The 22,367-nt window shown below is 40.6% G+C and overlaps 1 protein-coding gene across 2 annotated transcripts in view; it reads right to left on the bottom strand.

Moving 5' to 3' along the window:
- ITGB8 (integrin subunit beta 8) overlaps positions 1-21,978 on the bottom strand; it is a 95,393-nt gene extending 73,415 nt beyond the window's left edge. The window contains exon 1 of one of the 2 annotated variants that reach the window (XM_059933972.1): positions 19,763-21,978. In XM_059933972.1, the coding sequence (XP_059789955.1) occupies positions 19,763-19,889 (127 nt within the window). In that variant the 5' untranslated portion in view covers positions 19,890-21,978. The remainder of the gene's footprint in view (positions 1-19,762) is intronic. The other variant, XM_059933971.1, reaches the window with a different exon arrangement.
- Positions 21,979-22,367: the final 389 nt, after the last annotated feature.

Raw genomic sequence — 22,367 nt, 5'->3', positions numbered from 1 at the left:
CATCTCTGCCATCCGTTCCTTCCTGTTCCTTTCAGGTGTAGCTTATCTCGCTACTTTTGAGTCCTTACAGAATTTGCATTGTGATTCTTACATTCTGCATTAAATTATAGTTATTTGTATGTATTTTATTTAGTTATTTGTTTATTTAGTTAGTTGCAGATTATGCAAGTGTGGGTATAAATTACATATTACGTTTGTAAATATATTTAGCAAGAAGCAAATTCCTCCAGGGAGAAGATGATGTTAGATAGTTTGGAAAGTCTTCACTAAACCCTTTCACTTCCAAAGCATTGTTGGTTTGTACTACCTTCGGGTATAATCCTCAGCTATTATATACCTCCTCAGATAATCAGCTCCAGCTGATTGTCTGAGGGGGTAGCCCAAGGCATTCAAAAACAAATGTCCATCTCCCACTCAATAGGAGATTGAGTAGAGTGAGCATCCTGACACCAGAACTAAGTCAGGCTTCCTCAGATCGTTTCTCTTCATTCCATAGAATCAAGAAAAGCCCCAGAACTTCCACCTTCCTCTTGCCACTCACAGCTTTATCACCACTATCTACCTTGAGTTCACAAAGACTAATCTCACTTATCCATGTTCATGTCAGTTGCTTCAAGGAGTCTAAGACTTGCAAATGCCCCTCTAATCCCTCTTAGGCTGTACACAGTCTCTCTTCTCCCATCATCTGCACTCTTTTACAACTTCAGAAACCCTCTTCTTGTGCTCTCCAAAATTGTTAGCCCATTTACAGAAGAATTCCCTGTATATCAGTCTCTTCTATGAATTTTCCCACTCCTTGCTCTAATGAAAACTGAATCACCCCTGAGGTTCGCTTCCTTTGCTGACCTCATGAGTAATGGCTGTTTCTCCCACGACCCTCATGACACTGGGCCTAGAGGCAGATAGCTGCCCTCCTTAGTTCTTATTGCCACTTCCAGGGCACTCTCTCTCCCTCATCCCTAACCTCTCCCAGTTTTGACACTCTTAACTCAGATTTCATCACGCAGAACCCTGAATTACTACGGGCATTTACTGATGCCAGGGTGATGCCTTCTCATTTCTAGAGAATTTTGACTCGTTGCTTATCACACTCTCCAATACTACTACTATTTCAGTTCATGGCAATTTCAGTATATATGCAGAACATCTTTGCAATACCTAGATGCCCCACTTCCTCATTCTCTTCTCCAGTTATTTTGTCCTCCACTCTGGTTTAGCTACTTGCTTAAGCCAGGGTCATAGCTTTAGACCTTGTAATTACCAGTAATTGCAACCCCTCTACAATCCCAGTATTTCCCATATTACCCTCTCTGACCACTACCTCCTGTCTTTCAATCTCACTCACTTCCAGGATCCTGACACCAACAATCTGCCACCTCCCCTCCTTCCATTTTCCCATCTGTGTCACATCTCTTACATCCCTTGATAGCCTCTCTTTTTTTCGATCCCCTCCACCAATTATCCACAAGGCTAACTCTCACTGCCCTTAAGACTTTGCTCAAACACCTGCTTTCTTAATGATGTCTAGCCCGTCTAATCCATTTAAAATGGCAACTCCCACGTATACCCCTAATCCTGGTCTACTATTTCCCATAGCACTTAGCACTTTTAACATACTATATAATTACTTATAACCATGTTTACTTTTTATTTTGTTTCCTCTTCCCCCAAAATATAAGACTCATGAGGACAAGGATTTTTGTCCTTTTGTTTCCTAATGTTTCTTATACACCTTGAACTATGCTTTCCACACAGTCATTGTTGAAAAATTATTTGTTAAATGATTAGCACTTATTAGATTTTAGTTTAAATTATAGAACCTATTAGATTATAATTCACGTTTAAGTGCCAGTCTCTTCCTTTCAAGTGACAGATCATTGAGGAAGATGCTGTCCTTTCATATTTCCCTCCAGGTTTGTGGACTTGGCTCAGATATCACATTCTGATGGGAGGAGGCAGACCATAGACAAAATAAATAGAAGGTCTAGCATTCTAGAAGGTGCTATATGTCTAGCACTTTCTGTAGAGAAAAACAGACTCAGATGCGGAGTGAGGAGTGCTAGAGGGGGAGGTGTGAGCACTGCTGCTTATCCCCCAGCTGCGTTTGTTTTCACTACAGAAGGTGCTAGACAAATAGCACCTTCTAGCATGCTGGACATTCTATTTATTTTGTCAATGGTCTGGCTCCTCCCATTAGGATATAAACTATATGTGGGCAGATATTTCTGTCTATTTTGTCCACTGCTCTATTTTCAGGGCTTAGAGCAATATCTGGCACATTGTAGAGACTCACTACATATTTGTTTAATGAGAAGATGAATGCATGTCTCCTCTGCATTGACCAAACTGTCCCGTGTGTGCTCTCTCCCCCAACCCCCTCTCTCTCTGAGTTGATGTGTTTACTTCTGCATCGTTCAGTTAACTTTCTCCCAATTGTGTCCCCTTCTCCCAGTCAACTCTGGAATTCAGCTCAGGATGCCTCCCCTTGGGGAAGCTTTGTCCTGTTACTGCACTTATTCTCTCTGGCCATTCTGCACTGATCACCAGCACTCATAACACTTTTTTTTTTTCAACACAATGAAAACACGTTGTCTCTGAATTTTGCCACTTTGATATCCCTGGTCTACTCATTCGATAAATTAATCCTTATATTTCTGTTCTTCCTGTCTTTATACACTCATTTAACAGTTTTCTGCTAATAGCTAAAGACAATGCAAGTAATCACATATACCTTTAGGGTAAGGGATACACAACCTGGATTTGCTTTATGTTGATGCATTTTATGATGGTTTCTAGGAATACATTGTACCTAAAAAGGTGAACCGTATGTATAGTAAAACCTAAGTAGTTGAAACCTTCAGTTAATCAAGGCTCTGCACTTTAATTCTCTGCTGAAGCATAAGAAAATTTAAAATTAAGTATTAATATTTAGAAGGGACTTCGAGGTTCTGTCTCGGCATCAGGACACACTTGACCTATATCCTGTCTAATTCAGGAGAAGTCAAAAGCCCTGCAACACTAATGACCCAGACCACCCACCTTGGCCCCACATTGCTATCTTGTTTTACGTACTCACACAGTTCCCAAGCTCAGCTATCCCACCTGCATGATATCTTACATCTCCTCTGTCCCCATAACAACTACTACAATGCCAAGTGTACTGAGTGTTCAAACAATACCTTTTGATTTATTGATTGAATGATAACTGGGAGGCTTTTCTCAAATCTCAAAGTCTGAATGATGTACTTACTAAGATAGGAAAGTTTACAAATACATCTTTAAAAGATTTTCAAAAGAAAGCATCAAACTATGAATGACCATGGATTTCACATGCACTGTAGGTAACCAGGGTTTTACTATAACTGTTTCTCACCTTCTCATGGACAGCACTGTTAGTATTATTAAAAGATTTCTTGAGTAGAAGGAAGAGAATGGACACAGATTTGGTCAAAAGAGGAAAAGATTATCATCTGGGAACAGAGCAGAAAATTCCACTTTTTAAGGAATTTGAAGTTATAATGATTTGGATGGCCTTCGTCCATTCATGAATTATTTGATAATTGTTTAATACCTGCTATAATCATGGCATTGTGAAGGGTCTTAAGAATAGGGTACCTGCCTTGTGAAGCTTATAGAGTAATAGCAAAAACTAACATATGACAGAACCTTAATAAGTGTGCTGTGAAAAGAACAGGCTAGGTGCTATGGCAGCAAAGCATAGGAGGATGTCACCTAAAAGGGAGACTGGGAGGGTCAGTAAAAACTTCCTTGAGGAATTTGCCAGATCCTTTTATTACATAATCGCATCTCTATTCTGTCTGGTTCCCAAATATATACTGTCTGTTAGAAATCACACAGTATTGTTAAGTTGTTACAGGGGGTCAGCCCATTCAGCTGGATCAGTTAAAGCTGGCAAAACAGCAGCAACCCATTCAGAAAAATGAAATCATCCCCTAACATACAACACCCCAGGTCTAATCTCTGAACCCCTCTGTTTTCTACTCAGCTTCCCCTTGGCCCTTATATCCCTTTTGTCTTCCAATACTTAACTACCCCTTTGAAGTTCAACCTCTGTGCTTCTGCTAAAGACTCCCAAGCTGCCTTTTAAAATATATAATCAAGTATGATTATTTTTGAATGGTAAATAGGAGCTGTTTCCTCACCATGACTGAGGCTCTTGAGTGCCTGTCTATCCTGTCAGACCCATTTTGCAGATCCACTGAGTGTGCAGAGATAGGTCAGTTTATCTACCCCTTCTTCCCTGGAAGATTCTATTCTATTCCCAAACAAATGACAGCCTGACTCCAAACTCTGTTCCTAGGCTTCTGTGCTCTCACATGCATGTGCACCTGTGGCCATTGATTACTTGCCTCCTGAACAACCCTGAGACACCCAGATTTCCACCACACTTCACCTTTGCACACCAACAATTGAAAAAGGAGATGAATGAAAGGTCTTTTTCAAAATATATTTTTAATATATAAATTAAGTTATATACAGTATTGATACTGTCCTCTCAGATTCTAGAATTCCCTGCCAGTCTCCCAGTGTTCATGTGGTATCTCCTGTGATCTTTTGGATGGAGGGGGCCACTGTATATCTGGACAATATCCAACAGCCTTCTTTGTATAACCAACTAATTCAGACTCTCCTAGGCCACTTACTGTATAGCATCCTCAAAGCTTTGGAAAAGTGAGTTTGTGCTATTAAGGGTAAAGTTCTTGGGAACCCAAATTCCTCATAGGTAAGTCATATATAGGAGTGCCACGGTGCTGTAGAGGCAGGCTTCCAAATTTTAGGTAATTCCATATTTCTTGGGATTTTTCTGGGTGTTTTAGTTCTCTGCTTGTCAATAAGGATCCCTAGGAAATATCCTAAAGTGGATTGACCAGTTAGTAGGTCATCTGCCACTATGGCAGCTCCACAGAACTCGAAGGCCCATCTGGAGTACTCTGGAGCTTGAATTCTTTAACATAGAGCTAGAAGCATCTACAGGCTTACCTTATTTTATTGTGCTTCATTTTATTGCGCTCTGTAGATATTGTGTTTTTGCAGACTGCACGTTTGTGATAACCCTGCATCAAGTGCATTTGTTCACTTCATGTCTCTGTGCAGCATTTTGGTAATTCTTATAATATTTCAAACTTTTTCATTATTATTATATTTGTTATGATGGTCTGTGATCTGTGATCTTTGATGTTATTATTGTAATTGTTTTGGGGCACCACGAACCATGCCCATATAAGAAAACAAACTTAATCAATAAATATTAAGTGTGTTCTGACTCCTCCACTGACATGCTGTTCCCCCATCTCTCTCCCTCTCCTCGGGCATCCCTATTCCTTGAGACACAACAGTACTGAAATTAGGCCAGTTAATAACCACGTGGTGGCCTCTAAGCAGTCAAGTGAAGGAAGAGTCCCATGTCTCTCACTTTAAATCAAAAGCTAAAAATGATTAAGCTTAGTGCGAAAGGCAGGTTGAAAGCTGAGACAGGCTGAAAGCTAGGCCTCCTGAGCCAAACAGTTAGCCAAGTTGTGAATGGAAAGGAAAAGTTCTTGAAGGAAATCAAATGTGCTGCTCCAGTGAACACACAAATGATAGGAAAGCAAAACAGCCTTACTGCTGATATGAAGAAAGTTTTAGTGGTCTGGATAGAAGATTAAACCAGCCACAATATTCCCTTAAGCCTAAGCCCAATCCAGAGCAAGGCCCTAATTCTCTTCAGTTCTGTGAAGGTTGAGAGAAGTGAGGAGGCTGCAGAAGAAAAGTTTGAAGCCAGCAGAGGTTGGTTCATGAGGTTTAAGGGAAGACACAGTCTCCATAAAATAAAAGTACAAGGTGAAGCAGCAAGTGCTCATGTAGAAGCTGCAGCAAATTATCCAGAAGATCTAGCTAAGATAATTAATAAAGGTGATTGCACCAAACAACAAATTTTCAGTGTAGACAAAATAGCCTTATATTGAAAGAAGATGTCATCTAGGACTTTCATAGCTAGAGAGGAAGAGTCAATGCCTGGCTCCAAAGCTTCAAAGGGCAGGCTGACTCTCTTGTTAGGGGCTAATGCAGCTGGTGACTTTAAGTTGAAGCCAGTGTTCATTTACCATTTGGAAAATCCTAGGGCCTTTAAGAATTATGCTAAATCTACTCTGCTTGTGCTCTATAAATGGAACAAAGCTTGGATGAGAGCATATCCGTTTATGACATGGTTTACTGAATATTTTAAGCCCACTTTTGAGACCAACTACTCAGAAAAAAAGATTCTGTTCAAAATATTACTGCTCACTGACAATGCACCTCATCACCTAAGGGCTTTGATGAAGATGGACAAGATTAATTTATTTTCATGCCTGCTAACAAAAGATCATTCTGCAGCCCCTGGATAAAGGAGTAAGTTTGACTTTTGAGTTTTATTTAAGAAGTACATTTCATAAGGCTATTGCTGCCATAGATAGTGATTCCTCTGAAAGATCTGGGCAAAGTCAATTGAAAACCTTCTGGAAAGGATTAACCATTCTAGATGCTATTAAGAACAGTTGTGATTCATGGGAAGAGGTCAAAATATCAATATTAACAGGAGTGTGGAAGAAGTTAATTCCAACCCTCATGAATCACTTCGAGAGATTCAAGACTTCAGTGGAGGAATAACTGCAGATGTGGTGGAAATAACAAGAAAATTAGAATTAGAAGTGGAGCCTGAAGATGTGAGTGAATTGCTACAGTCTCATGATAAAACTTTAACAGATGAAGAGTTGCTTCTCATGGATGAGCAAAGAAAGTGGTTTCTTGAGATGGAATCTACTCCTGGTGAAGATGCTATGAAGATTGTTGAAATGACGACAAAGGACTTAGAATATTACATAAACTTAGTTGATAAAGCAGCAGCAGGGTTTGAGAGGACTGACTCCAGTTTTGAAAGAAGTTCTACTGTGGGTAGATGCTATCAAACAGCATTGCATGCTACAGAGAAATCCTTTGTGAAAGGAAGAGTCCATCGACGCAGCAAACTTCATTGTTGTCTTATTTTAAGAAATTGCCAAAACCACCACAACCTTCAGCAACCACCACCCTGATCAGTCAGCAGCCATCAACATCCAGGCAAGACCCTCCACAAGCAAAAAGATAATGACTCACTGAAGGCTCAGATGACAGCATTTTTCAGCAATAAAATATTTTTAATTAATGTATGTACATTATTTTTTTTAGATATAATGCTTTTGCATACTTAATGGTCTACAGTATAGTGTAAGCATAACTTTTATATGTACTGGGAAATGAAAAATTTCATGTGACTTGCTTTTGCAGTATTTGCTTTATTGCAGTGCTCTGGAATCAAACCCAAAATATCTCCAAGGTATGCCTGTATGTAATTTAGTAAAAGGGCCAAGAAAACCCAAGTTCTGTACATGGGCTTTTCTGTTTAAAAAAAATTAAACCCAAAGGAATTGATAGGTGCCCAGTGTAGGAGAAAAAACCCATGTCATCTGGGCAGTATTTGAGAAGTCTATCCTGTGGGGAAGCAGGGTGTAACATCCGGTTATAGGTCTAACCGACCAAACATTTCTGCACCGCCAAGTAATTCAGTCAGAAGCAGCACCTGTCTTTTTTTAACTTCAAAATCAAACACATCTCTGAGAGGCAGGATTTGTCCAAAAAGCCCTGATATCTGACTTTTGATAATGCCCATAAGTTGATTTCTACCCCAGTAAGTCTACCACCAGATAATCTAGCCTGCAGTCCTGTTCTCAGAGAGTAATGATCTCTGGCATCAATGCTATGCTGACCTGCAAGTAGCCAAGGGTCGGCCCTGGACATATATATTAACACACATGTGCTCCCTAACAGTGGGTGCTGGGCTTTATTCTCCAGCTGTGTTATGCTTCCTTCATTGGGGCACAGGTACCTATTCAGGACACCTCACCCCTTCTAACACCCCGTCTTAGTCCCATCAGATGTCACCAAGCATCGTGTGGCCTTGAAGTCTTCAAGAGGCATCAAACAAGTTATATCCTCTGAACTAAAGACTGGTACTAATAACATTTAATCTTTGTGTTTCCATTACCAACCTCAGGGGTTGGGCACTGTGATTATATACATTGTCCTTCACCTTAGGGCTCTGGTTCTAGATGGTTGTGGTTGAAACACTCATCAAAAGGGACATTTTAAACCAAAATTCAGGATGCCTGAAACTGACTCCCTTCTTGAGTGTGTTTTTCAGTGTTATCATCTTCCAGATAAATTTTCTTGAAACTTGAGCCTCATGTATCATTTCTAGAGGGTTTTCTTTTGCAAATTATGGTTCAGTTGTCTTCAATTCACCATATAAATCCAAATCAAATGCACAAAAGATAATAGAGTGATACCTTGGGAGGTATGCCTTGTACTAAGAAAGAGACCAGGTAGGTCATTTTTCTGCCAATAATTCAGTTCTGCTACAATGAGTTCTTTGTTTCCAACTAGAACAGCCAGTTCTACAGCAATTTCTGCACACCCCAAAACTTTCCTGCATTCTTTGTTTTGCTGCAATCAACGAACACCTTACACCATTAGGCGTAGCCAGCCTGACCTCCAAGCCTGACTTGAGTAGGCACTTAAAAAAGACAATGCCTAGTCTGGCACTCCGACGTAAGGTACTTCCTTAAGGTCCTGTAGAATTTTGAATTTTTCTTTTAATTATTTTCTTTGTTCGAACTCATAATATTCTAAAGCTCCTGCAGAGCATAGTAGTCATCCCTCATTCTATAAGATTGAAGATCTTTTCCCTACGTAGTACCTGCAACAGTTACTAGGGAATTATACTGAATATATGGCCCCCATTGAAATCAGGAAAAATGCTTGTACCTTGGAAAATGTTTGTGGTTCAATTCCAAGGATAGGACCCTGTTACCATATGTATATTTGGAACAACAGTACCTCGACTGTGGCTGTATTTTACCATCGGCATATCAACTCTTTCAATCCTAGAAGGAGGCTGGGTCCAAAATATCAAAACATCCCTGACCAAAAGCTACTGCACACCTCACATACCTAATGAGAAATATTTGGCACGTTTCTTCAGAGCTGACATATTTCTAGTCTGCTATTCTCCTGTCTTCATTACCAGCCTTTCCCATTTCCAGTCTTTCCAAACTCAGTCTCTCTCATGGACTTTAGCTTGAATTAGCCTTTGGTTGCTACTCTGGTTCCTCACTCTGTACTACCTGGGTGCTGTGATTTTTGGGGGGCAATTCTCTAGAATAATCAAACTGTACCAGTACTGATCTAGAATGGCAACAGACTCTATCTTTGACAAATGTTAACAGCGGATTAAAACAAAACAACAACAAAAATAGCTGGGAAAGAGTGTAACAACTCTCTTCAAAATAACTATAGTAATGATAGTTTGGCTCATTGATAAGGTCGGCATGAAAGATCACTTTTTAAGACTTTATATGCTGTTTTAAAATATGAACTTCTAGTACTTTGAATAACAGCATTCAGAATAAAAGCGTCTTTTAGAATCATCTTAAGAGTATATATCCAATAAGACCACTATAATTTAACACTGCAATTTTAATTTAATGATCTTATTCTTATTTCCTAAACTAATTTCCTAAAGTTAGAGAAGATAATTTTAATATATCTATTTAATATTAGTAGTTTCCTAGCAAGAATCGATCCTAGTACTTTTGTTGAAAGGTAGGACTGTTTTAATTAAATTATAAAATCCCAATGGAAATAATTTTGACTTTTATTACATTTTTCTTTCATATGTAAATTAGACTAATTTACTTGCTGTAAAAACAGAAAGGAGGTCACATTAAGACTGATATTTAAATTGGAAAATAGTCCTTTTAGTCCATAAAGGCAGTTTGGCAGTATTTTTTCCACACATTCATTCACTTATAGATATTAAATATATGCCAGCTGAATAATTCAACCGGATTTGGCTAATTCATGTCAGTAAAATGTTCTTTTCTGTGACATGTTTTAAACCAATAAGGGGAAATAAAAAGTAAAACTAAATTAAAAAATGTATACACTAGACTCTCTCTATGACACTGTTTTTCAGGAAAATAGAATTTAGTGTAATCTGTATACATCTCAGAGCTTTACCAAAAAGCACCTTGACATAAAGTAGTTCTCTTTATTCAGTGATCTATGGTGCATTCATTGTCTGTCACCCTCCCCCAAGTAATACTTAATGTACTAGACAAATCTGTCCCTAAATTTTTTTAGGGCGGGAGCAAGAGTACAAATGGTGCCAAGCATAACAGGATTAAATATTTAACAGTTAAAACCCAGGCTAAGAAACTATTATGTAAAATAAGTTCTGTTTTCCTACATTGATAAACACGCGTTGATAATGCCCTAGAAGGCTAGGTCTGAATTTAGAATTTCAGATTCTTAAGATTTCTGGTTGGGAACTTTGCAGTGTGTGTTGTTCCTCCAGCCCTCAATCTGCCCCTCTTCTCTCTCACTTCTAGCTTTATTCTGCAAAGCAAATAGCCTGTCACTTACCTGCATGGATACTCCAGCCTGCATGTCCAAGCTCTATTTATTTCCCCTCTCCTCGGGTTTGGCATGTAGGTGGCACAGTCTAAAAAAAGTAGGTTGGGGCTGCTTGGGCAGAGAATTCTAAGGATGATCTAGAAGGGAATTGAAGACTCTGGACAGGCATGCCCCATGGATTCCTTGCCTGTGGAGAGGGCCAGAGCAAGGCCCTCCAAGGCCGGGGTAGAGACTCTTCTTACCCCTGGAAGATAGTCTGTTATGAGGTTGAGAGTGCAGAGTCAAACCCACGCAGGTCTGACTTCTGGTTCTATTACTTATTAGCTAAGAGATCTTGAAGAAGTTATTCAATGACTCTTTAACTAGTTTGATTACCTATAAAATGTGAATTATCAGAGTACATACCTCAGAGGGTTGTGGGCACTAAAGGATATATTTTCCTATCATATATACAGGAGTGTGTCTGGCATACAGAAAATACCTTACAAATGTTAACTATTGTTATTCTTTTAACTCCAGAACAGTGCCTGACACAAAGCTATAGATGCTTTAAGAAAATCTGAGTGCATTATGATTAAATTGATTAGAATATCTTGTTTTTTCATTACTTTTTTTAGTATTTGGTTAAAATGACTACAAATTTCAGGTTGTATAATCTAAGTAGAAATCAATTTTAAAATACACACTGAGGGTAAAGGATCAGGATTACTTTTCATATTAATTAAAAACAATGAAAATAATTATCACAGAAATTTGAAAGCAAAACAAATTTGTAAAAAGTAGATTAAAAATCTAAGTCTCTATTGTGATCTTTGCTAAAGATTTGCCTGTCAAGTCAAGAGACTGCTTTTTGGAGTGGACTTGGAATGCAGAAACAAACGTCCTTTCATGGTGTTAAACCTTTTATAGTAGAACTCACATTCAAAAGAAAACTGTATTTCTTAAAGTTCAAATTCTAGTGAGGATTAGAGCTGAATAGGGCTTATTTGCTTAGCTGCCCAATTTAAAACTGATCACTATTATCCTCACCTCATTCATTGAGTCATTTACTTCAAATAATTTATTAGGGCCTATTGCATGCCAGGCATTGAAAACGCAGAATCAACAGGCACAGTTTCTCCTCTCAAGGAGGTCACAGGTTGATGTGGAGACAGGACTTCAACGAGGAGCCAGAATGTTAGGCATGGGATGTTCTGGAAGGGCTTTGCATACCACGCAGAGGAGCCTGAAGACAATGGAAGCCATGAAGATTCTGAGTAGGGAGGTAAAGTGTGGACAAAGGTTTGAAATAATGGAGACTGGTTAGGACACTCATAGATTTTTGCCGAAAGATTTGCCTCATGGAATGAAGACTATTTCAGGCTTTCTCTACTCTAGTGGCGTTGTATTAAAAGGAGCGGATAGATTCGAGAAACCATTATGGACAAAGAGTTGATGCTAAAAAACAAAAATCTCCATTTTCCTTTAGTCATCTTACCTAGAATCACCCACTTATTTATCATCTTGTCATCCCTTCACTACCTTTCAACTCTTTTCTTCCTAGCCATAAGTGAGAATTTGATGACCTTTAATAGCAAAGGGGAAAAAAACTCCTATTACTGTTAACAGCTTAGAAATCCTAGTGTATCTTTTTGCCTCCCGTTTTCAAGAAGGAGCTAAACTATAGGAAAGATTGTGAAATGTCTGATGTGTACAATAGAAAGAAAAAAATTTAAGAAATTTAATGTTTTCTTACTAGAATGACCTACTCTGACTATCCTGTATATAATAGTAGACTGTCCAGTCCCTCTCAGGTCAGTTCCCTCAGTCTGCTTTATTTTTTCTTCTTTTTACCATATATATTCACACATACACACACACACACATATATATACACATGTGTATGTATGATATATGTCACATGTGATAAATTGTATATCATATATATCATGCATATATACACATGTATATATACATGTATTTGTCTTCTTCAATTAGAATGTAAGCATCATGAGAGCAGGGACTTTGTTTTGCTCTCTGCTGTATTCTTAGTGCTTAGGTAGAGCCTTTGATGTCTCAGCATTAAACTCCTTCCTGAAGAGTCACAATCTCTTGCACTCTTTGGATGGCTCCCACGGAAAAGAGTGGTGAGAAGAAAGGGCCATTCTTCCATCAATGAGGTGATGACCAGAGAATAAACCATCAGCATTTACCTGTGCATATATGGAGTAGGCTTTAAAAGAAGCATGGCCCTTGGACACTCAAAGAGATCTGGAAGTTTGCCATGAAGGAGGTGGGAACTCCAGATGTATACATTGACACCAAGCTTAACAAAGCTGTCTGAGCCAAAGGAATAAGGAATGTCCTATACCGTATCCATATGTGGGAAACAAGGGTGAAGATTCACTAAACAAGCTCTATATGTTGATAACCTATAAACCTGTCACCACTTTCAGAAGTCTATAGACAGTCCATATTGATGTGAACTAACCGCTGCTGTCAAATAGTTATAAAACTGAAATCACTCACACACACACACACACACACACACACACACACACACACAGCGAAAACTTCTGCCTGAAGAAAGTACAGCAGTAGATGCCTTGAGCCTGGCATATACTGGAAATGCCATGCTCTAAATGACCAATATTGGTAGACTACTGGCTATGGCTAATCACTGTAAATATTTAACAGCTGAAAAAACACTTACTTTGTAAACATGCACGGAGAAAAAATAATATGAATATATTAAACAATATAGAGTATCAAGCTATATAATAGAGTGGCTCCAAATGTCTAGGAATGCTTTGAGCCCTATGTTGATCAATGGTGTGATGCCTTGTACCATGATTTTGTCCCTTTGAACACTCTGACTGAACTGGTTACCAGCTACTTAGTAGGTCAATGTCTTTCTCTTTTCCTTTCTTTCTCATAACCACAAGTCAAACACATCTGTAACACATCGGAAATCCTGTGGGAGGCAGAGTTTTGCTCCAGGTTACGCCCATAAGGCCACGTGTCCTCTCGCCCTTTCTTACTCCCATATGAAAACAACCATAGTGAGGTGTATATGAGGTTGAGAGTATTTGCCTCCACAGGAGGTATGTTTTCACCATGCCCCGATTCACAAATCTTTATCCTCCTCTCTGCAGTTACTCTGTGAGGGTAACAGCATTACATGGCATAGCCCGGCAATCTCCAGGGAAGGAGGTCCAAACTCTGTTCCTAGGATTCCATGCTCTCACATGCATGTTACCTATGGCCATTGTTTCCTTGCCTCCTGGACAACCCTGAAACACCCAGATTTCCACCACAATTCACCTTTGCACACCAACAATTGAGAAAGGGGATGAATGAAAGGCCTTTTTCCAAATATGCCATGGGCGTCCTCATGAAGGTCCTCTATCTGACAGTCACACTGAATGTATAACTTAAACATCTAGAAACTTTTTAAATCAAGTATGAGGCAGCATAACTGAGTTCAAATCCCATCTTTTCTACTTACTAGTTAGGTGATTTTCAGTGAGTTACTTATCTCCTCTGTGCTTCAGTTTCCTCATTTCTATAACAGGAATAACAATTCTACCTCTCTCATAGTGTTAGTATGAAGGTTAAATTAATGTGGTAAATCATTTATATCAGTGCATGGCACAGAGAGAGAGCTACCCAGTTGTTTGTGAAATTACATGAGCATTGCACTTTCTTTCCACTACATATAGAAGCCATACTTATATGACATCTTTAGGATACAACTGGAAAAGTTACATTTTTAGAGATTAGCAATTAGGTCACCTACTTAAGAAGCTCAGTATTTAATTGTTCAATTTAATAAAATGCAATATGCATAAGCATAAAATATTTTTTTCTATGGCTTCTTTTATAATCAATAAATAGCTTACAGAATACATTTCATATATAGCTGGAGAAGATACATAGGGCTAACAGTCCTCATGCTGGCAAAACTCCTCTAAATGTGTAGACTTGGGCTGCAACAGGGACTAGAGTTTTGAGGACCAAGAAGGACTGAGCATAAACAATACAGGGTTGGTTATGAATGTTGTCAGGTCATTCAATGAACATATAAAAAGACTATTTCCTTATGTCAGTTTGGTAAGGTAAGATTCAATAATATCAAAAATAACATAATTTTTATATAAGTTACTCACTGAGACCTATCAAACCAGTGAAAAGACATCATTTAAATGACTGAGAATGCTATACAACAGGCACTTTCAAGGAGGATGCTTTGAGCATCTTTGCTTAATAAGTACAAACAAGAGAAAGACTATATCACAAGGCAAACAGTTTATTACGTTTTAAGAAAACTGGATGGTCTCTGCATATCAGGCCCCATTTATTAAAGTTTAAAGAACTTTAGATAAAAACTGTACCCTCTGAGATCCATCTAGTGATCAATAGAATGGCCCTGGGGGAGGGGAGTGGTGAACAAAGTGAAAATTTAACATAAACTATACCTGGATAAATCTAATTTAACAGGTGGGGCAGAAAAGGCTGTTAAACAACACAGACCAGATTATCTCAAATACTTTATTTGCTTCAAGGAAGGTTCATTCAAAATGGAGTACAGGAAAATTGAAAAGGCAATATATTGTTGCTATATCATGTTATTTCTTATGTCTCATAAAAATATCAAATTGGAATGAAAACTGATTATCTTGTTAACTGTCTATATTAAATCCTATTCAACAGTGTAACTTTCTCTTCTAAACTATATCCTCTGGCTTCCCTTGTTTTATTAAAGTTATTAACTAATTTTGTTTTTAGTCCAATCAAGGCTTAATTAGCTTAATAGGTATATACATTCATGAATAAATAATATATCTTTAAGACTTAAACATACATTTTAAAAAATTATCAGCTGGTTAATATTATTCTAAGAACTTTTTCTACCTGGTCAGTCCTCTTATTCTTCAGAGTGCTATATATGGTTCTACCACTTGAAGATATCCTATACTTAAAAAAAAAAAAGTTATGGTATTAATTCAACTTTTATCAAATCTGAGTGGACAAAAGAAAATCACAGCAAAATCAGCTTTTTAGGCAACTGAGGTGGTGAACTGACCATGGAATGTGGGAGAAACAGAGAAATCAAGGGTGCTGCCAAAGTGTTATCCCAAACTACTAGAAGACTGACATTGCTTACTGAGATGAAGAAGAGTGTGAAAGGAGCAAACCTGAGGGAGAAAATTGGAAGTTTGGTTTTGACTATGTTAGGGTTAACTTTGCCTTTAGACATACAGTAGAGATGTTGAATAGGCAGTTTGCTAGACCCTCTGGAAATGAGATAAGAGGGCAGGACTGGAGCTGTCAGCATAGAAATGGTATTTAATACCCAAGACCTGATCAGTCCACCTGAGACCCAGTATATATCTAGAAGAGAACATCTGAGGGCTGAATCCTGGGCCACTCCTATATTTGGAGGTTGGGACATGAGAAAGAACCAACATCAGGGATGGAGAAGGAGCTTAAACCAAGAGAATGGGGGTCCAGGAAGCCAAGGAAAGAAGTGTTTCAAAGGTGGGAGTGATCAACAGTGTCAACTCGCTGACAGATGGTAGGTCAAGAAGGATGAAGACTATGAACTGACCATCGGATTTGACAATAGGAAGGTCACTGTGATCTTAACAGAGTGGTGTAACTTCAGGGATGATAAAGGAAGCCTGAGCAATGGATTAAAAGAGAAGGTGAGGAGAATTGGAGACAGCAAGTATGGACAATTCTTTCAAGAATTTTTGCTACAAAGGAGACAGAAATAGAAGATGAGAGCTATTACAGCATGTATGGATATGCATATGCTGTAAATGATCTAGTAGAGAGGAGAAAAATGATGATTCAAGAGACGGGGAACAGTCCTTAAAACTGAAACTCAAACAAGATATACCTGCTGTGATTCCACTGAAATAAAGTAATTACATTTGTCTGTATTTTTTCTTTTTCATATGCATGCATACTTTTTAAAAAATATTTTTAATGGAGCTATATAATAGAACCACTGAGAAGCAAATACTTGAAACTGTCTTTGCCTTTGCTTGCCTCCCTCACTTCCGCATTCCTCCCTTTAAAGATAGTGGACGTTCTTGTGGCCCTAAATTTTAGCTAAAAAAATTTGTGTTGTGGGGATTAATGAAGCATGCTTCTCCTCTAGTAGTATTTTGATTTACTGATATATTTTAGGACAAAATGATATGAGACATTTGCTTCAAAGTAATCTTTTTGGGGGAAGGAAATGAAATGCGTGGGGGAAGACATGAAAGAAGCTGGGCTTCAGTTGATAGTTGATGAAGCTGGGTGATGGGTCTGTGGTGATTCCTTACACGATTCTTTCTTCTTCTGTGTGTGTTTGAAAATGTCCGTAATATAAAGTTAAAAATTAGAAGAAACATAGTGTCAATACCATGCTTAATCCAAAGAAATCCATTAAATGGTGAAAATTTTGATAATTTGGTAACAGGTGAAAGAACTGTTTGGGGGCACAGGAATTTTTATGGCATTTTTCAAATCATATCACCTACCTTGCTGGTATGATTTGAAAATATACAGCACAAACATAGCCTTCTCATATACAGTACAAGCTTTTTTATCGGAAAGTATCTCAGTTGCTTTAAGATAGAATTAATTTGGATGCTTTTTGTGCAAATAATTTAGAAAACTGGATTTTTAAAAATGAAGCGTTGGTTCTCTTAAACATCCTCTCACTTTAGGTAAGCATAAAGAATTCTGAAACTTATTCTATAAAACATGTTCTGAGGTAATATACTACACTTACAAAACAATGCTAATCCAGTTGATTGTTATGTAAAAGAATAAATAGTTGATTATGCACAGAAGGTGATATTTCAGCGCAATAGTTACCACTTTCCAAAAAGAAATGGTAGTTTCTGAAATTTGTCACTCTTATATTGCTATATAAAAATATAGGTTAAAAAGATTTTTAGCCTTTCAAAGCTAGCAAATGTAGAAACAGCAGTGTTACTACATTAACTCTTCAAATATTAACCATTAGGTATTCTCTAGTGTTTTCCAGTTACTCACTAACCAATTTATAGTGTTATTGTTTCTCTGATTGTCGGTAATTTCCACCAAGGAAAGTTGAAAAACAAACTCCAATAATTTTTTTTCTAGATCAGAATAATGTTCAGATTTTATTAATAACATCCCCCTTTCTCACTATATATTCGTTATTAAAAGTCCACTATGTATTTGGGACCTGTAAATTCTACTTCAAAAATTAAACCCAAAGTTGTGCCATTTATGGTTTCTTTTGTATGGCTTTATTGCCCTCAACATATCCTTGGTGTAAACTACTGAGCAAGGGAACAAGATTTCCTTTGTAACTGATACCTAAATTTCTATTCTGCTTTAAGCATCTAATTTGTACTGTGAAGACATATAATTTGAGACTTGTAGCTATATCACAAAAGTACAACAGTTTATGCTGATCTCTAATTTTCTGAGTTGTACTGGCTATAATTTAAATTTTTTGCATGTTTTTAACTGCAGTGCAAACCAGTATACATCAGAAATCTTTGTATATTGACAGAGACTGGGAAAAGGATGCCTTGTTCTGATTTCAGATAAGCATTCCCTTTTCACAACTGCAGGTGCAAGAGAGCTCATTCATAGTATTTGCTTCAAATCAGCTACAGTCACTGGATGGAAATACAATGCTATTACACGACAACTTGACTAATCTTTACAAACGCAATGAATATTTAAAAAAAACTCACAATTACTAGCAAAATCTGGGGGCAAGTAGCACTTTTTCTTTTGCCTAAGTATTGGGAACAAAATATACCCTGTTGACACAAGTTTTGGTCATCTTACTAGTGTATGTGCGTGTGTATGTATTTACTAAATCCGGAAAAATACTTTGTCACTTATTAACACAGGATGGAGTTATGCTCAGTGGTTTCACTTAACCGATAATTGATAATGTTACTTTTTCCTTTGCCTTAAGTTTCACTTATTTTAAAATCAACTGATAAGCCAAAAAAGAGCCACAAGATAAAAATTAGCTCTAACTGCTCTCATTTCACACAGTTGGATAAATCTTCTTTTGAAACAAATATTAGACAGCTGTGTATGCAACCAATAAGTGAAGCTAGCATGTTTCCATTATAAACCCTTATTTATAAGGCTATGACTTGATGGTTTTAATTAGCTTCAGGCAGAAATTTGGCTCGTCAATTCAAAGCATAGGAGAACATTTTAATCTACAGAACAATTACAACTCTCCTTCAACAGGAGAGGCCAGAGAAAGGCTCTAATAGAATTTAAGTCTCAATGACCAAACACAGATAAAGTAAACATGTTCCAAAAAGTATGGCAATAATCATTGCATTGGCAAAAATAAATATTTGGCCTACATTTAATACCAATAAGAACTCATCCTAAATTCATGATTATTATTATCACTTACTTTATGTCTTACTGTTTGCTAACAATCCAGTACTGCCACCTTAAATTTGCATCTAATTCAGAAGTGCCAAAGCACCTTTTCATACACTATTTGACTTGAGCTTCTCTTTGTGATTTGTAAAATGAGGGGACAATATCCTTTATAAAGAAGTATCCTCTCCAAATCAGGTAGTTCTGACAAAAGTGGCTTGCCTGGACTGATAGTTGTCAATCCTGCTCTTGGGTTCTGTCTCAGGGTCTCGGTCTCAAGGATTGATCTCACTGAGGGATCAGTTAGCTAGGAATTGTTTCTTGAGCTGAAAAAACAGTGACTTAAAGCAAGAATATTCTTCATATATGTTTAAGTCATTCAGGCTGAGCACTATGGTAGAGGAAACTTGTGTGCAGCTATCCTTTCTTTCATGGACTCAAAAACAGAACCCTCACTCTCATTATACCAATTTATCCTCAGGCTTGAATCAAATGCAAGTTAGGGGTTAGTGGACCCACATACTAGAAAGATGGGGAGCACCTTCAAGGATGCCTTCAAGGACGGGGCAGAACCCCTAAACGGGCTTCTGTAAATACGGCCCACCACCCTCCCAAACTTCCATTCTATTAACTGCCTCCCTCAGCAACACACAGGGTCTCCTCAGGTAATCAGTTATTGCTGTCCCTCTAGGGAGGAAACGCTTGACACCTGGCCTCCCTCGGGCCACCTGCAATGGAGAACGGCGCCACACACCCACCCTTCTGAAGTTCTCCGCAGATGGAGGCTGTCACCGGGCCGCTTACCTGGCCGGGATGCTCTTCGTGACAGCCCAAGACCTTTGAGGAAGGGAAGAAAACAAAAGAAAACAAAACAACTTACCACTTTGGCCCAGTCCAAGAACAACTGAAAACACCCAGGCCGCCCGGAGGAATGGGGCAGGACCTGGCCTGCAGTTTTGCAGGCAGACTAATGTGGCAGTAAAAAAAGCCAGGGCCGAGCGGCACATAATGCAAAGCAGCCCGCACTGCACCGCGCCCGCCGCCTGGCTGCTAACCGGATGCGCGCTCGCGCTCCCGGGCGCGAAGTGCCAAGTGTTGCTAGGACGTTTCCAGCAGGCCCGGCAGGCGGACCCCGCGGCTCGGAGCAAACGATGCAGGTACGGCGGCCTGGGCACAGCTCGGCATTTCAGGGCCCCCGCGGCCCTCCCAGCTCCGCACGGGTGGTCCCGCGATCTCCGCGAGAAGCACCTCCTCTGACGGCCAATGGCCCGGGGCGGCGACGCGAGCAAAGGCTCCGCAGCCCGCTCTGGGACAAAGAAAAGAGCTTTTGTCTCTCTCCAGCCGATGGGGCTTCTGCTGCATAAATCAGCTTAGCGAAGAGCCAAACACAATCAAACCCAAACAAAGCCCGAAGCTGGGGGGAAAAACCAGCCTAATGTACATTCAGTGGGTGATGCTGCATCTGTGGGAGGGGACGCTGGCGAGGCCGAAGGGGAAAAAAGTCGATGGCGCATCAATGAGGTCGAGCTTCTTCCACAGGTGGGCAGGGAAGCCAGCTTCACTTAATTGCAACTTTGCAGCCTCGTCAGCTGAGCAGCGGGCAAAGTCGAAGAGGCAGCGTCCTGGTTGGCGAGGGAGGAAGCTTGATGTGCCAGCAGCCGGGGGAGGCGGCTCCGGAGCGCCCTAGAAGCCCCCGCCCGCGCCCGCGGACACCGAGTGAGGCATCGCAGCTCCCTGCTTGACCGGGAGTGGAGCGCACGGCCGCGAGCACAGGAGGAGAGGTTCCCCAGGGGTGCAGGAGCCTGGCTTCACGGGGGCGGGTGCTTCGTGCCCTCGTCCTTTTGGCCCCAGTGTGCTGCTCAGGCGTCCCTACGTCCAGAGCCGGGACAGCTGTCGCGCTCTGGGATGCACCCCGGAGAGGATGAGAAGGAGGCGAGGCTGGCGAGGGGCGGGGGAGGAATGGTCCTGCTCCGGCCCCCGGCTGGGGTGGGGAGGGAGGGTTGGGGCTCCCAAAGTGCGGGTAGCTAGGCGCGTTCGGGCTGCGAGTTGCTAGGAAACCGCCCCACGCTACAGAGTTCCTTGCCGCGGCCGCCCGCAGGCGCGGCGGAGGCTCCGGCTGCAGCAACAGCTCGGAGCAGCGTGGGCGGGACATTGGTGAGGCATGAAGTCACCGCGGCCCACACTCGCTCTTTGTTTTGCTCACTCCAGCTCTTTTTCTTCCCCTTGGCTCTGAGAGTTGCCATTCCCATCGTTCACAAGAACTCCTGATGCGTAGCCGCGCAGCAGGAATCTCACACCGTGTTCTCTTTCCCCCTCCTCTCCGAATCCCTGCATCCCAACGCTCGCCTAGGTGGCGCGGAGACTAGCTCAGCAAGAGTGGCAGCTGTGCGCAAACCCCAGCCTCTGACCCCGAAGCTGCGCGGTCCTTTGTTGGGAGATACTCACTGCTCGGCAGCTGCTACAGACTACGTGGAGTGCAGGCACCTCTCCCCGCCCCCAACACCCTCTGTTCCGCTGGTGCGCACTGCCCACTTTGCTGGCAGAGTTCGGAGCTCACCCTTTGCCCCACCCCAAGACTGTTCGGCGTCTCCCCAACCCTTGGAGAGTTGGGCCGGTCCGCAGGGGCTGTACCCGGAGTTGCAGCTGAAATTTCTCACGGCTCCTTCTCCACTCGGAGCCTCAGCCCTGAGTTGGACAGCCCTGCTCTTCCCAGGGTCTGGTGGTGGCTCTGGGCTTTTGCCAGTCACGGTGGATCTTTTGACCTTAGGCGTCACCTTCCAAATAAACGGAACAACGAAGTTACAAAGGGCGGCGGAGCAGAAGAGTGAGACTAAGGAGAGGAGGTGGGAGGGCCGTTCTGCCTGTTGGCAGTTCAGAAATTTCGGTTCAAGCCTGGAGCGGGTGCTATGCCCGGCAACTGTCGGGGAAGCCGCGCGCCTTCTTGGGTCCCATTCCTACGACGTTAGGCCGAGGGAGGGAACCCAGTCCCCCGGATTGAAAACAAGGCGCTGTTTCCAATCTGAGACACAGGCTGATGGTTCTCTTTTTCCTCTAGGGGCAGGAGAGGTTCCCCGTGGTAAAGTCTGACCTCTCATTTTTCCACTAGCAGCCTGCCCGATCTCTTTCATAGAGCACCGCCTCTTACAGGCATCAGAGCATTCCAGCCAGGTCAAGGTGAAATATGCGGGAGTTTCCCTCCTTCTTATTTGTTTAATAGTTTCCATCTCCATATTTGGAGTAAAAAAACAAGTAGGAGGCTGTCTCGCTCTTTTTTTTTTTCTTTCTTTCTGTTTTCTAATTGTTAACTGCGTGAATGGAAAGTACCTGGTTAATAAACCACGACATTAAAAACTCCCCCTTTTCAGGTGTGGACTGCACATTGGGGCCCACAGGATTAGCTAAGCAAACCAGGAACGCAGCTGGAAAATTACAAGTGCCCTGGATCTACAAAGCAGGTCCTTTTGAGAGACCAAATGAATGACCCA

Source organism: Balaenoptera ricei, chromosome 9 (assembly GCF_028023285.1).
Source record: "Balaenoptera ricei isolate mBalRic1 chromosome 9, mBalRic1.hap2, whole genome shotgun sequence".
Classification (NCBI taxonomy): Eukaryota; Metazoa; Chordata; class Mammalia; order Artiodactyla; family Balaenopteridae; genus Balaenoptera; species Balaenoptera ricei.
This window is presented reverse-complemented; position numbering and strand designations above follow the sequence as displayed.